The sequence below is a fragment of the Volvox carteri genome (assembly GCF_000143455.1).
Source record: "Volvox carteri f. nagariensis unplaced genomic scaffold VOLCAscaffold_78, whole genome shotgun sequence".
Lineage (NCBI taxonomy): Eukaryota > Viridiplantae > Chlorophyta > Chlorophyceae > Chlamydomonadales > Volvocaceae > Volvox > Volvox carteri.
In genome coordinates this window covers 75161-90616 of record NW_003307621.1, presented here as the reverse complement: position 1 = coordinate 90616, position 15456 = coordinate 75161, and the positions used below count along the sequence as shown (strand labels likewise).

The following is a 15456-nucleotide window of genomic DNA, read 5'->3' as shown; positions in this document are numbered from 1 at the left end:
CGCGGCGCCAGCAGGCGCCGATGGCGATGACGGCGACGACTGGGTCCCGGAAATGCCGCTGGAACGCGCGACCTGGGCCGCGCCGCGCCCGGAATCCGGATCTAGTTCTGGATCCGGATTGGGGCCCTTACCGAGCCGTAGCCGCAGTCGGCGGCGGTACACTTTGTCGACGGCGTCTGCGTTGGTGGCTCCAGGACCCGCTGAGCCAGACAACACGGTCATGGTGATGGGGGCTGGTACGGCAGCAACGACGCATTTGGGAGTCAAATCGATTTCTGCCAGCGTGGACATGTTTAGCAGCCGGAGCCGGAGTCATGGGCAAATACGGCTGAGTAACCTGGGCCGCAGGAGTGGACAACGGGGCATCGGCAGCACGGCAGCGGCGGCGGCGGCCGCCAGCGCAAACACACCAGTGTCCATTATTGCGCCCGTCGTACATAACGGCGCAATGCCCCGGTGGCAGTGGCCGCCGCCGCCGCTGCAGCTGCCGCCGCCACCGCAGGAGCCGGAGCAGCGGCCGTCCGCGGCCCCGACACCGCACTCGGCGCCGCTGCCGGCGGCGCGGCCTCATCGACCCCCCGGCTTTGAGAACGAGGAGCGCGCCGTCTAGTGCGCGGATCCAAACACGGTGGCGGCCTTCAAATTCACACCCACAAAGAAAGCACTATCTTCAATTGCGCTTTTGCTTACCGACAATTCAGCAGTTGCTTGTTGAGCTGTACGGCAGCATGGCGCAGTACGGCAGTGGAACACTTCGAAGTGGCCTTCCGCCACCCCTCTCACCTCGTGCGTCACGAGGGCCCCAAGCTCGTGGAGGTGGCAGTGCTCTCGACGGCACCGGTGGCATGTGGAAAGTGGAGAGAGGAGAGGTAGAGGCGTGGCGACAGCTAAACGTTCTGGGGGTGGGGATGGTGTGAGGACGTCGTCTAGGGCCCTCGAGGAAAGCCAAACACGACCGCCTGGGTAGTTTAAACATGGCGCAGAAAGTGACTGGGTTTTGTAAGGTTTTGAACATGGTCGCTGCTACTGTCATCGCTGCTGCTGCTGCTACTGCTGCTGCTACTTCTCCGACCTGGCATTGAGATGGGAATGGATTTTTTTGTCGGTCCGACCGCATTGGGCTCTGAGGAGCAAATGATAACGTCATGCGATTACGTTGTATAGAGGACATGAGAGGTATTGCAGCGGGTGGTGAAAAAACACCTGCAAGGGGCGCCCACAATGCCAACCTCAATTGCGGGTTATCGATGCAATTGGGAGCACTTTGCGCGTGTTAATTTAAATACCCGTTTCGCGCTCCGTTTCGCGTGGTTTGAATGACTGAGCCGCGAAATTTAAGGGTTGGAGAAGTTATATTCATAGCGCGTTTGTGTCTTAACGCGCGAGTGCGCGCGCGTTTATGTGTGTGTGTATGTGTGTGTGTATGTGTGTGTGTCTGTTTGAACTTTCAAAGCTGGGAGTGAGTGGCTCCCGTGCTTGGTCGCCCCATTTACAAGGAACTTAACTTAGGGTTTCATGCCGCCGCGTGCACGCTACATGACTAGAGGGCGCTGGCGAGTTTTGGCTGTTGCACAAGTGCTCGTAGGATGTTAGTATGTTAGGACGGCACAGGCAACCCATTTGTTACATACTAGTTAGGAAGGCGTACATGGGTCTCGTTGGACGAAAACGTACCTCCTCGTACGTGCACGCACTTTCCACACTCGGAACGTGCGGAGACGGCTCTGTTTGTTGGGCGCGGAGCACACTGCGGTTTGGAGTTGTACGGAGAAAAACATAGTTGCATATCTACACAGTGGTCGTGCACGCTGAGAGATGCATATGATGATGCGAATACGTCCTTTCGTTGAGGCAATTGTTACGAGCTGATAAGCCGTTGCATTACCGTTAATCACCGACGTGGGAGGCTGATTGGTTCCGGGCGACAACTTACTGCGAGGCCGCCGCCAACCTCCTTGACGTGTTTCGTGCCATTGCCAACCAACCTGCACATGACACATTTCTTTTAGGCTTCTGGAGCCTGAAAAGTGCTGGCTATGAGTGAATGTTGGCCATGGCGGCCATCCGTTCCTGTGCAGAAGCGAGTAATGAAGGAATCGCCGCGCGCGCCGTGCTGTGCTGTGCTGTGCTGTGGCGCACAGCCGCCAACATTATCGCGGTGACCGCCCAAGGGCGTTGCGTGGCGGGCTGCTACGCACTGAATGATGTTCGGTGTGGCGCGTGTTCGGTTTTAGTTCTATTCACGTCGGCTTGTGGCTTTGGACGCGATCTGTGTCACTGCGCATGATGCATGTGCCACCATTGGGTATTTATCTTTGCGTGTGAGTATGCATATGTGCATGTGTCTTCGTGTTGGCTTTTACTTACATGCGGATTTTGTGAACGCCTTCTGGGCTTAACAGCCTCTATCCTTGCCCCTCTGGATTGCTGGAGAGGCATGTCTTGTGTTGGTTTTAGAATTCGACAACCGGCATGCAACGGTGCATGGCAACCTACTTACTGTCATTCACTTTTCATGTCGGATTTTTCTCTCATAATGCATGACGACATCAATTGAAGAACTGCGGGAACATGATGATACCATACACAGAAACGCAAACACATGCACATTTGCTGAGAGAACCCAGTCACCCGCTCGCGCGTGCCAGTTGGGAGTGGCGTTCTTTGTTTTCCTTGTATGCACCGCCCTTTAACATGCGTGCATTCAAGCGAAGGGGGCCCAGGCAGGCACTGAAGGGTAGTTGGGTGGGCTGACGGCGGACGACGGCTGGGTAGGGGTAATTAGAGACTGGGCAGACGGGGAACCAAGGCGGCCTTCCCCACGGCTTTTTATTACCTGCCAAAGTTCTTCCTCTTGAAGACCAGATCTTTCCTGATGCTGTACCTCCAACGCTGGGAGAAGCAGAGGTCGGCCGGAAGCTGCGGCAGATGAATACAGACTAGATGCAATTCAGTTGCGTCAAAGCAGGCAGTATCCGGAGGCAGTAGCTGCATGTGTCGTTTCCGCTAGCTCACACTCGCCTGTTGTGATGGATGGTTGCCATTGCCGTTGTTCGTGTATGTGGCATGATGAGTGGTGGACTGATTAGCAGATGCGAATGCGATATGCCGGAGTATATCTGATGTGTGCTGATTTCAGGTGTAGATATGTAGAGATAAGGTCTGGTTAAAAATGTAAGGACGTGAGCTTTACGATCCTTCTCTTGTGATCGCCACTCCGTAGCTACTCCAGCACCGGCAGAAAGTCCCGGCCGCAGCCCGGAAGCCGCCCACCTCACCTCACCTGCTCGACAGCCATGCGTAACACCACTCCACAACACAGCCTAGCCGCAGTTCCTTCCCGCGGGACATCAGTCCATCAGAACATCCTCGTGCCCATAGCCCTCAGCCTGCCTTGCCATCGCCCCCTCCCGACCTGATGTGCTACACGATTGCACGCCAACACCCAACACTTGCGCCGCGCCGCGCCGAGCTCCCGCCTTCCCCACTGCACCGCCAACTGCACCGGTGGCGTGGCTGCACTGCCGCAACCGCGTAAGCCCCGTGCTTGCCGCCACATATAGTGTGAGTGTACAGGCCTACGATCCACTCGCTACTGACAATTTGGTATTTTCATTGCTTATCAATTACCGCTTGTCGTGCACCACAATGTTGCCTAGTAACATACGCGCCTTGCGGCTTTGGCGACGGCTGTGCTCCCCCTTCTTCACAATGTCCTCCGACCATCAACAGGTCGACGAGGTAGTCTCACATCCGCAACTGTCCCTAGGGGGGTAGATCGTCTTGCATTAGACAGCACACAGATATGATGTCGTGACTGCACGACCAGGACGTACGAGTCTCTGAAAGCGCCTGGAAAACATAAAACCATTCCTGAACTGTGAACATAAAACCATTTCTGTGGTGTCACGGCCGACAGCCCGCGAGGCGACCGTTTCAGCGGCGCTTCACTGTTTGGTCATGGCAGCCTGCATGCGCGCCTTGAGCGCCAAGATCTCAGCCCCGAAACCGCCCATGACGGCGGGAGCAGCTTGCGGCTGCTGGGGTGCCAGCGGCACAGCCATCGCAGCCACCGCTGGCACGGCCCCATTCTGTTGCGCTTGTTGCTGCTGCAGCCGGCCGAAAGCGTTGATATTGCCGATCGGCACTTGATGCTGCTGCGGCTGCTGCTGTGGGGATAACAGCACGCCGAAGGCGTCAAACAGGCTGCTGGCCTTGGGGCCCTGCCCACCTCCTGGCGCAACCCCCGGCCCCCCGCCCACTGCGCCTAGCCAGCTAATCGATAACGAAGCCGACGCCTTTCCCCCAAAACCCAAGGGACTAACGACTGGAGCCATGTCCTTGTCATTATCCGCCATAACCACGTCGTCTCCAGAGTCCGTATCCTGCATCATGGAGCCAAGGCCAGCGCCGCATTGTGGGGCGGCGCTCCCACAGTACGAAACCGCCACCTTTGCGGTGGCCGCGGTCGTCCGGCCGTCTCCATCGCTCTCCCTGTCCCCGAGATCCGTTGCCGAGACGCCGCCACCGCAACTGCCCCAGCCGCTGCTGCTGACCTCGGCTAGGGGACCCCCAAAGAGTAACCCCGCCTGAACCCCAGCCGAACCCGCCGCGCCGCGTGGGCTGTTCGATGGAGGAGGCGCGGCCATGGCGCTGCCAAACATGAGCGCCTGGCTCACTAACTCCCCCTCCGCAGCTAGCAAACCAAAATCGTCGTCCGCATCCGCTACATGAAGAGCGCCGTGCGCTGCGCCGGTTCCGCCTCCGCCAGCTCCCAAAGGACGGATTGTTTCCAACGAAGACTGAGGGGATGCGCCCATCATGGGGCCCACAACCCCGGCAGGAGGGAACATAGTTACCAGCCTATGGTGGCTGCCGGAGAGGCCATGCCCGCCGTCCTTGCTGTCATAGTCATCGTCATCCAGTAGGTTGCACAAGTCGAACCGCCGTCTTTCGCCCGACGCCAGTTCACCGCCGCTGGTGGCTGCTGCGAGGGACAGCCCCAGCTCGCCCGCCGCTTGGGAGCTTGCATCAGCAGCACCGCTGCCTGCATGTGTTCCTGTGGCGGCGGCCCATCCCCCTGCCGCGCAAGCCGTGTTACCACTGCCAGCGCTGTCCGTACCCTGGTGTTCTCCAAACAGCAATGATTCTGCCGCCGCGGCCACTGGCAGCGCCGCTGCATCCGAGCGCGACCTTTGCATGACTGCTGACGAATCACTGGCATCGCCGCCACTGCTGCTGCCGCTGTTACGACTGTGGTTGGCATGCTGCTCTGTGAGTGAGCTACCTGCGCTGGCGACGCTGTAGAAGCTGCTTGGCTGCTGTTGTTGTTGCTGCTGCTGCGTTTGTTGCTGCGATTGTTGTTGTTGTTGTTGTTGTTGTTGAAGGAAAACTGCGTCAAGGGCACGGCGACGGGAGGGTACCGAGTCAGGCAGGGCAGTTTGCTGCTGCTGCTGGTGTGGCGGCGGTGGCATCCAGCCAGGCTGCCGTGCAACGCCAGCTGCCACCCACGCCTGTGATGTTGACGAAGTCGCAACAGTGGGGCCACCGCCCGTGGTGGCGTTTGGCGCCGCAGCCACACCTCCAAACCAAGGCATTGACGGCCAGACGGGGCCGGCACCGGTGCTGCTTACGTCGGCGTCAATATGGCTAGATGCGGCTGTAGCTCCTGCCGCCGCCTCTCTGAAATCGTTCTCCCCCAATCTGTTCGCCTGCTGCTGCTGCTGCATTATAAACATGCCGGCTTCTAACGATCCCAGCGGCCCCTGCTGCTGCTGCTGCCACAAGGCACCTCGGAGCGGACTGACCGTGCTGCTCGCCACCGCCTGTCCTGCCCGCGTGTCGTACGCACCGGGCAAGTCGAATGATGCCGCATGAACAGTCGGGGATAAGGGCGGCCTTGCAGCGCCCGATACCGCCATAGGGCTGGCGCCGGAACCGTGCAGATTGGCAGGCGGGCTGAACAGGATTGAGGCCATGGCAGCGTTAGCGCTGGCTATGCCGCTGGTCGAACGGGGATAGGATGCCGAAACCGGCGCGGGCACGGCGCCACCGCCAGCGGCCGGGGCATTGGTCGCCACAGACGCAGCCGCTGCTGCCGTCGCCGCTGCTGGCTGCGAGGCCGCTGCGAGGTTGAGGCTACGGAGACGGGCGTGTATCCTGGCCAGCCCATCATCCATAGGCGGCGGCGGTGCAGCGGTCGTTGAGGTCGCCAAGGCAGTTTTGGCCACCGGGGCCGCAGCGCCCCCGCTAGGGCAAGCACTGCTGCCGCTGGCCATGTAAGCGCCTGCGGTGGTAGTGGCAGTGGCAGCTGCGCTCATGTACGCACTCACGTTCATGCCCGTACTTGTGGAGGAAGGACAGGGCGACCCCATCACGACCGAGGGTGCGTCGCTCGACGGAGCAGTAACTGTCTGGGACCCCACACCCAGGCCGGTCGATGATTGCGGACCGGCGGCTGAGGCTTGGGGCCTGGGGCTGCACAAGCTCGGGAAAGGCGCGTTTGCGTTGACCCGCCGTAGTGACGGCAGGGACGGAAGCTGGGGTAGGGCAACAGCAGATGCAAAGATAGAGGCGGGGGCCGGCAGAGCCAGGTGCGCCCCACTCATGATGTCTAGGACGTCGTCATCCAGGCAGCAGTCGTGCCCGGAGAGGTCCAGGGAGCGCTGCGAGATGCCCCGGCTGCTCTCCAGTCGTAACGCCCGAAGCACCGGACCTGCGCCGCATCAGAATGCGTAGATGTGCGTGCGCGTGTGGGGAGTGAGTGGGGATGCGGAAGGTCACCGCACACTTCTAGGACCAAGCTTCATCAAATCACAAATCATCAACTATTTCCTTAGTGATCGGTAATTGAGGCAAATAAATTAAGAGCTACAGGTAACAGAACATTTACAACAATGCCCAAAAGCAGATGTCCGAGGGATGGGACATGAATCCACACAAGCCTATGTGGCCTCCGAGCTCCCAACCCGCGTAACCAGTTACCTTAAACCTCCTATATCTAGCCCACCCCAGCCCACTGAAAGCTCACCATACGCCACTGCCTGCTCCTGGACCTTCCGACTCAGCTGCGCAATCTGGCGACTTGTGTTCCCGTGGACCTGCAGCTGGTGCGCCACATGGGCGGCATGACCGCTGGGATGGCTCGGAGGCTGGAGCAGAGGGGGAGGGCCTACAGGATCACGGCAGAGAGGGGGCAGTGAGGGCAGTGAATAAAGAAAAACACGGCCGATGCCGCACGATGTTAAATAACAAATTTTTTCACCCCCGGCAGCGTTCCTCGTCATAAATAACAGTGCACCAAGGCAACCACCAACAAAGATGAGTGGCATGTTTAATAGAAGTTTAGGCGCAGCGATAAGCAGTTTGAAACCATGTGCTGAAAAGGGTGAACGGGAAATCTGAAGGATGATGGCGCCATGTCCGACTGATGCGGCGATGGCGATAATGGCTGCAATGGCACGCTCACACTTGGTGGTTCAATTGCATATATCCCTCAAGGTTTTGAGTTGGTTTATAGCAACGCCGCGGATTTGCTTGATGGAACTGATAGGCGACACCAGCCAATGAAGACCCTACACAAGCACACACCGTTGCGCTGCACGTCTCCTTTATACTGTCCCTCTTTGCCGGCCGGTAGGCCTTCCGTGATCTATGCTAAAAGCGGACTTGGGCAAACCATCGCCGCGAATGCCACTACCACCACTTGCGTCGCGATACCAAGGGCACAAGGCAACGCGGTGGGGCCCCCTGCTGAAACCCACTCCTCTTTTGCTCACCCGCGTTCTCGCCCGCCATCGCCAACTGCGTCACGTGAGGTGCCAGCGAGCTGAGGAGCGACGCAAACGACATGAAGGCCTTAACAATGTTATCTGGTCCATACGGCATCAGCATGTTCTTCTGCTGCCGCCTCTGCGACTGCTGCTCAAGACCCGTCCCACCGCTGCCACTGCCGCCAACACGTGTTGGTCCCACCGCGGTGTCCGTCCCGCCTGACGCAGCTGACAGCACATCCGCCGCCAGAACCCTTCCGTCTATCTGATACGGATGCAGTACCTGCTGTGGCGGCGGCTGGCCGAAGCCACCAGCGCGCGGTCTGCCGCTACCGGCGGCGGCAGCATCCATACCGTCCACATCCGCAGCGCCGCCATCCGTCATGAGCGCCTCGCTGAGCTCCTTATGCACACGGAGGTGCTCGTGTAGGCCCGCCAATAGCGACGACAGCATTGCCAGAGAATCTGGGTTGGGCCGGGAACCAGGGAGAAGGGACAAGCCCCAGCGGCTGCTGCTATTCTCAAGAGCCTGCTGCTGCTGCTGTGAGGCTGCGGTTCCATTGGGCATCCCCGCTCCACCATTTACTAGGTCCCCGGCGTTCGGACCAGCACCAGCACCAGCACCGCCGCTGGTCGTTTGCGATGCAGGTTCTGAGGTAGAGGCTGTGGCTGCAGCTGCGCCGGAGGAGGTTGTGGGGCTGCTGCTAGGCAGTAAGGGACTCGAGGAGTGCTGGTCAGCACACTGTCCGCCTTCCGGGAACTCCGCCTGCACACCAGCCCACGGTGCGATCCATGGATTCCCAGCCCTTCTCCCACCCACGGACTTTGGCCCCGTGTAAGGGGGAAAAGGAGGGCCCCCTAGCGTCCCCCCCTAGCATTTCCATGCTGGCCCACATGAGAGGACTCTAGCATTCCCGCCAGCATGGGCCAATGCACGGGGCCTACTTCAGTCCCCGTATCTGCGCCCCAATGGATCTTGTGCCGTTGATCCCACGTTAACCAGAACCCTCAACCTCTGATGGCAAGCGGCGAACTGGAACCATCATCCTTGCTCTGTAACAAACCCCTCAGCAAACACCCCGCAGATTGGCAGCAGAAGCAGTACCAACAGCATCTCCTTACCCTAGCTACCTCCTGCTGTCGAATCTCTGCCTGTAGCTCATAGTAACGCCTTTTGAAGGCCAGGCTGCGCTGCTCCATCGCGTCACACACACTTGAGGCCGTGGCTGCACTGACCAGGAAGTCGCTGCAGGCCTGCTTGGCTCTCGTCACGCTGACGGCCAGTCGGACATCTGCGGGGACAAGCGCGTCGTCAAGCAAGCCGCTCCCTACACCACCACCAGCTGCTGTTGCGGCAGAGGAGCCCTGCAAACGGCGAATGCGAAGGGGACAGCGTGTTGGGGCATGGCGGCGGGGAAGGCCAGGGGAGCAGGCAAGGCAGACGGGGAATTGTTCAGGTCAGTCAATAGCACGCCAATCGAATTTGGAAGCATACCGGCCGCAACGGGGGAGGTGAGGGTTTCAATTAATGAGGTATGGCGTGGCAAAAGGGAAGGAGCGTATAGTCTCCATGTTGTTTCCGTCGGCTCACACGTGTTGAGTACAGTACTTACGAGTGACGGCAGGTAGGCTGACTGGATGGTGCCCTGGCATGCCATCTCGGCCTCTTGCTGCAGCGCCACGGTGGAGAGCTCCAAGAGGAGCATGACTAGCCTGGAGAGCACACAAGAGCACACGGTCAAAAGGCAGTTGTTCTGAGCTGAGGATACCTGGTAGTAGGCCCAACCGCGGATTGGAGCTGGCAAGCTTAGGTAACGGGAGCGCAACACGGCATCCGTTGTGTCCGGATAGAAGGCCAGTCCCTGACCTGCTCGACGTGTTGGTCTTCAACGCCGAGACTGGTAGAATGACCGAGGGCTCAAGGCGGCCTGACTTCTTGAGCTCCATCATCCAATCTCCAATTCTCTGCATGGGCCAGAGTCCTGTCGGATGCTGATTTGCCGCGCGCACACACGCACATGCTCATGGATGACCCCATCGAACCTGATAAAAGGGTGCCTGCTGGACTTTATCGAGGACTGGTAGCATGCCCTTAAAGTCCTGCATCAGTTGTTGCGATTACAAGGCAGTTCATGTCATCTATGTTTAGGTTACCACGTTTTCGAGAAGACTCTTCCATCACCTTCTGGGCGCGAGCCCTCCCCTCGATAATGATGTATAAGCGATAAAGCACATACTCGAGCGCTTTATTGTTACTCCGGCGAAAAGTTGTGCGACTGAGCTCAATTCCCTCTTGCTTAAGGCTAGGATTGACAATACCCAAAATGCATAGATTATGATACAATGCTTGCTCTTCAAGCGTTGGCACTTCCAATTTGCCACTGGTTACCAAGGCAGCACGCATGCTGGGTGCCGCCAGCTGCTGGCTGCCTAAAGTCCAAAACAATCACCAACAATAACGGCTGCAATGTTCTTTGTGGAAAAACCGTACTAAGGAGTATGCGAAAGCTTGCGAAGCAGCTCAAGCTGCCAATTGTCGAACTCCCTTTCCAAATTTGAGCATTGGAACTAAGCAGTACGGCATCGCTGCGCGTGTCTTGCCTCCGCGCGATCATCACGTCCAATACACAATTTTATCATTCATTATATATTGAACTTAACACGGCAAGGTTTTGGGTTAGTCGTGGGCTTAATGTCCTCGAACTTGTTGCAGGAGATTCTGGCTGAAATTAAGTCCTACCCTGATGGCATAGACTTATTAATAACAGCACTATACACTGCAGCGCACCACTACAGGAGGAGCACAAGTAGGTTGTGGGGTTTACATGCTGTCATAAGTGAACATGGCGCCTGGACCCTGGAAGGAATCGCGCACTTTGCCAGGACAGAATGCAGTCATGCTTATAGCGATAAGATTTGCATAGTTCACCACGCCCACATTCGTACAGTTGCTTTGCTGTCATTTGTCCGTACATTATCACGTTGACCGCCCCTTGGGACTTAGCGATTGCCCCATCCTGACGGCCCGACGCTTCCCGCCACCCAACTCCCTCTCCACATGCACATCCGAATCCTCCATCATCTCATGTTTCCGTCCCCTCCGCCTCACCGCACATCATCACCGCACACCCCATCCCGCCCCTCCACTCTCGGCCCTCCTCCGACACCCCCACAAACCCCCCTTGCAGTCTGCACACCCTTCCCTTCCGAGGTTTTTGCACCAGTCCCAAACACAAGCGACAAGGATTTCCAGGCCCTTCAATGCGCACTGGACGCCCTGCCGCCCGTCCACTCCTTCCTACGCTCCGATGCTGATGACTTGATCTCGAAGCTTCCTCCATCCGTCCTGGGGCTCCTTAAATGGATGCTCCTCAACCCCAGTCGGCGGCGCCGCTTCACGCTGACGACCCTGGGCGACATGGTACGCCACCTGCGCCAGCGGGCCGCAGCAGGCGGCGGCGGCGGCAGCAGCAGCGGCAGCGACGGCAGCTGGCAGCTGCCATCTCTATCCGGGCCGAACTCCCCGGCGTACATCCTGCGTGTCCACCACCATAACCTACCGCAAGATCAACAACAGGGCTTTAGCATTAGCACTACTGCTGCTGCTGCTACCGCCAATGGCACTGGCAGCAGCTTCCAGTGTGATGGCAGTGGTGGTGGCGTTATTGCGTACCACGGTACCCACCTGGAGAATCTGCACTCCATCATCCACACGGGGCTGCAGAGCATGAGCGGTACCCGTCTTCAGCGCACGGGGGCTAATTTCGGGGCGGGAATCTACCTCAGCACCAACTATGACACCGCGTTCAGGTGCGCGCCTGGGTTGTGAGTCAGTGGGATGGTGGGGGGTGACACGGCTGGGGGAGAGGTGTTTTAAGGGCGTTGGTGGGGTAAGATGGGGTTTTAGGGTCGGGAGCAAGGAGGGGTACCATCCCACCCTACACCACTCCACTCCACTCCGCCCAAACCCGCTGTATTCTCAATGGGACAATGCCTCGAGGTTCTCAACCTGCTGCTGTCCTTTTTCTGTCCACATCCTCTCCTGTCGCAGTTTCTGTCAGCCGTGTGACTCCTGGCCCCGGTCCCGCTTCGGCAGTAAGCTGCGCGCCCTGCTAGTGTGTGAGGTGGACAGAGACAAGTACACGTTGGGGAGGGGACCTGGGTGAGTGGTAGGGGCTATGTAAGCGGGGTTGGGGCGGGCGGGCGGGCGGGAGAGTGGGCGGGTGAGAGCTGACAGTCGGGGCAAGGGGAAAGGGACAGTGGCCAACGGGGCTGGGGGGGAAAGGTGCGTTTACTGCTTTCCAGTATTTGCATCGATGAAACGTTAGGGTGATGATCTGGCTGCGAATGGATATTATTAGATAGAACGCGGGGGCGTTTTGAAAGGGTTTGACCGCAGAGTGGCAAAACCGTCTGAGTGGCGTGTGGGCGAGAGATGCTAAAACACCTCAACTGTTTATCCTAAGGCCTAAAACCCTTGGACTTAAAACAACTCTCAAGACATCGGTGCGTGAATGTATGCGTTTGGAAAGCTCAGTACCGTTACGGGTTCCAGAGATCTTAATTCGCCCACCTCCGCCTTCATGCGCCCTCATGCAATCCTCATTCAGCCCTCACCAACTGCCAATTACCATTCCCCTTCCTCTCCTCCCCGCAACTTCCCAACGGTGCCCGGCTCCTCCAGCAGCGGCCCCTCGCAGGTGCCGGAGACGTACCTGGTCGTACAGCGGGCGGATGCCGTACGGCTGTTGTACATTATGTTGTATTGCGACGCGCCACGTACGGCACGGCCCGCACGGGTCAACTGGTGCACCGTGATGGTGGTGTTGTACGCGGCGTTCTTGTTGGGCAAGGCGCTGCTGGCTGCATTGCAGCAACACCGTTACTAACCAACTAACCAACAAAAATTGCCTTCTGCCAACTTAACATAGTCGCGACCCAGTGCCGCAACACAATGTTCCGTGCGCGCCATCACGCGCTCTGGAGAAGACGCCGGGCAGATACCGGCAGTTGGGTCGAGTCAGCAGGCATGGCTAAGACAGATGGGGGCTGGCCCGCGGGGGAAATTGGGAAGGGAGGGGCCGATGACGGGAAGTCTCGGAAGAGGAAAACCCCATGGATAGGGAGGGAAAGGGAAGGGAAGGTGAGAGGGGGAATCGGATGGAAGGCGGGTGCGTAGAAAGAACGGAATGGGGTTTTGTTGCATATTGTCTTTTTGTACCGGGGGTTTTGTATGGAGCGCAGCGCAGCCCCCTCCCCAATAATAAAGCTCCCCTGGGGCCGGATTTGGTTGTGGATTATGGGCCTTTTGGCTTACATGGAAGAATGAAACACAATCGCGCGCAATTCATCCATCCATTGCTTGCTTGCTTTGGAGGCAGCTTCGGACCATGAATCGGATTTCCTGACACGATATCGACGTAGATTTTTCCCGCGGCAGTCGGGAGTGTAGGTAGACATCTGGGGGCGGTGTCGATCGGTGGTGTAGTTGCGAGGTGGGGCACATGAGGCGCAGAACTGGGGCTCCAATGTGCATGGTGCTACGGACTCCGCGTAGTACAAAAAGACGTAAGACCCTGACCCCTCTGAACCCGGCTCGATGCATTCCGTGCGGCGCTAAACCGTCGAGCTTGTCGTGGCGTGTGCTTGTTACAACTTCATAGCCGCTGTTCGAGTACATATATAAACTTTCATTGTCCGAATTAATGTATGTTGTGTGACAGGGAAGACTTGCAAAATTGGGTACAAGAAGCCACTAAAAAGCAACCGTCTTGAGGACAGGATTTCAGCGAAGTGCACACCGATTGGCGATTACGATAACTGCCTCACCTATATCGCAGTGGGACATCATCCGCGCACCAAACTGGCCGAGACCTCTGTTACAGATTCTCATCAAATTCCCGCGTAAAATCTCCATAAACCTCTAATAAACCATTCCTCCTTCGTTCGGATAACGCGAGAACCAGCACGTGCACCTTGGCGGAACATTTCGTGCTGGACTGAGTTTTCCTTCTCCGACCTTGTAACCTGATGCATCGTCTCGCCTCAACGCCGTGCGTCACGCTCTCCGTGCAAGAGGCGGGCTGTCACGCACACTTTTGAAAAAGATACTGCAATGGTGTTGTCGCAGTCTCCCTCCAGACTTCTTAAAACCGCACGACCACCCAAACCCTGCTGCGTCAAGGACCACTCAAGCCATTCCGCGCATACACACGCACGGGGACTTGATGAGAGGTCGCACAAACAAGAACGCTCAAGAGTCGATCCGCCGCCACTGCCTTCCTGGTCCCTTGCAGAGACCCTAAAAGCCCCACCCGGGACCCTATCACTGCTGCCAGACATGCTTCATCTACGCGGCATGAGAAAATATGATATTTGTTGCTCCTGAGCTTCCTGACATGTCAATTTGCGTACGACCGCAAAACACACAAACGGAACCCCGGAAGGTCGCCACCCAAGACGTGACGTGACTTCACACACGCACTGCAGCCAATCTAAATAACAATCCCCAGAACAGCTGCTCGCTCCTTGACCCTCCGCATGTGCACGTGCAAACTCGACACGCAAGAGCGCACACGCAAGCCACACTCGCACGCTGCCAAGATCCCGCAAACCGGGCACCTAGGTGCTCATAATCCTTAGCATTCATCCATTCTATCACTGGTGGTCACCAACGGCCCACATTAACCTGACCAAACAAACCCAAAACGAGCATCAACAGTCCAAGGAAAAAGGAGAAAAAACAAAAAAATTATTTTGTAGCAACAATATCCGAAGAGGTTGAGGAATCAGAGAAATATGAAGGCACTGGAGAGGCGCCAGGCAGTGCTTACAGGTGCTTGAATGTAAATGCTCGTCGCTCCGTACCGGACTAGCGTGAAGTGGGCCTTTGAGTCCAGCCTTACACCCGATCCCAATGTTTAATCAGGCCACACCACATCCCAGCCACACCGCCTTGCGGCTCGCCTGCCAGTCTCAGTCTAGCCACGTCTCTGGCTTCTTTGGGTCCTCGCTTTCTAACAGCTCCGTCGTACTCTCGGCCTAGTCGGGCCTTGCCCTTACCACAGAATGTACACTACTTCGACCGCATAACTCGGGGCCTTCGGTTTTCTCTCCGCACCGCCCGGGACCTGGGGCCCCGGCCTGAAAAGGGTGGGGCTGTGTGGCAGACGCCTCCGTGCCTTGATGGGTAGCGTTGCCAGTCTAGCTCTCCACCATCGTGGCCAAACAGGTGTGATCAAGACGCAGTCCGGCTTCTCCTCGGCAATCTTGTGCACTACTCGCCCCATCTGGTCGAACGGGGGGTTAAGGTACAGCAGGCCCTGGCGACTCCACTTTCCCCAGTCTTGAGTGAAGGCATCCACCGCTAGGGCGTTGGGGCTCCAATAACGCGCAAAGAAGCGTCCTGGTACTTTCGTAGAAAACTCGTCCGCAAACACATCTACCGTAGGCCTGCTTCCCTGCAGGCATGGTTCCGCCCACAAACTTGCGAACACCGCGTCGTCCAAACACCACTGCGAGCTGTCTTCGAACTTGGAGAGCGTGTCTGCATACTGCTGTTGCTGTTCCGAGCGGGGGTGCCAGACTAGCTGGACCTCCAAGTCCCACTCCGCGCACTTCATGTACAGCTCGTCTACTCGCTGCAGGCACGGGCCCTGCCCTTTCATGCCTAGCACACACAGGG

The 15456-nt window shown here is 57.8% G+C and overlaps 3 protein-coding genes across 3 annotated transcripts in view; 1 reads left to right on the top strand and 2 right to left on the bottom strand.

Moving 5' to 3' along the window:
* VOLCADRAFT_98838 (uncharacterized protein) overlaps positions 1 to 3298 on the bottom strand; it is a gene marked incomplete at both ends in the record, with an annotated part of 5466 nt that extends 2168 nt beyond the window's left edge. Inside the window, 4 exons of the mRNA XM_002957685.1 lie at positions 132 to 200; positions 784 to 896; positions 2837 to 2919; positions 3284 to 3298. Of these exons, the coding sequence (XP_002957731.1) occupies positions 132 to 200; positions 784 to 896; positions 2837 to 2919; positions 3284 to 3298 (280 nt within the window). The remainder of the gene's footprint in view (positions 1 to 131; positions 201 to 783; positions 897 to 2836; positions 2920 to 3283) is intronic.
* Positions 3299 to 3947: 649 nt separating this feature from the next.
* On the bottom strand, positions 3948 to 9722 carry VOLCADRAFT_98837 (uncharacterized protein; the record flags this gene model as incomplete). Its single annotated transcript, XM_002957684.1, has 10 exons — positions 3948 to 5059; positions 5582 to 5830; positions 6053 to 6286; positions 6333 to 6539; positions 6605 to 6715; positions 7031 to 7171; positions 7779 to 8538; positions 8895 to 9137; positions 9386 to 9485; positions 9640 to 9722. 10 exons carry the CDS (start codon positions 9720 to 9722, stop codon positions 3948 to 3950), a joined length of 3240 nt encoding a protein of 1079 aa, XP_002957730.1.
* Positions 9723 to 10464: 742 nt separating this feature from the next.
* Positions 10465 to 13663, top strand: VOLCADRAFT_107792 (uncharacterized protein; the record flags this gene model as incomplete). Its single annotated transcript, XM_002957707.1, has 4 exons — positions 10465 to 10579; positions 10961 to 11582; positions 11824 to 11934; positions 12457 to 13663. The coding sequence occupies 4 exons, from the start codon at positions 10465 to 10467 to the stop codon at positions 12659 to 12661; spliced, it is 1053 nt and encodes a 350-aa protein (XP_002957753.1). The 3' UTR covers positions 12662 to 13663.
* Between the last annotated feature and the right edge of the window lie 1793 nt (positions 13664 to 15456).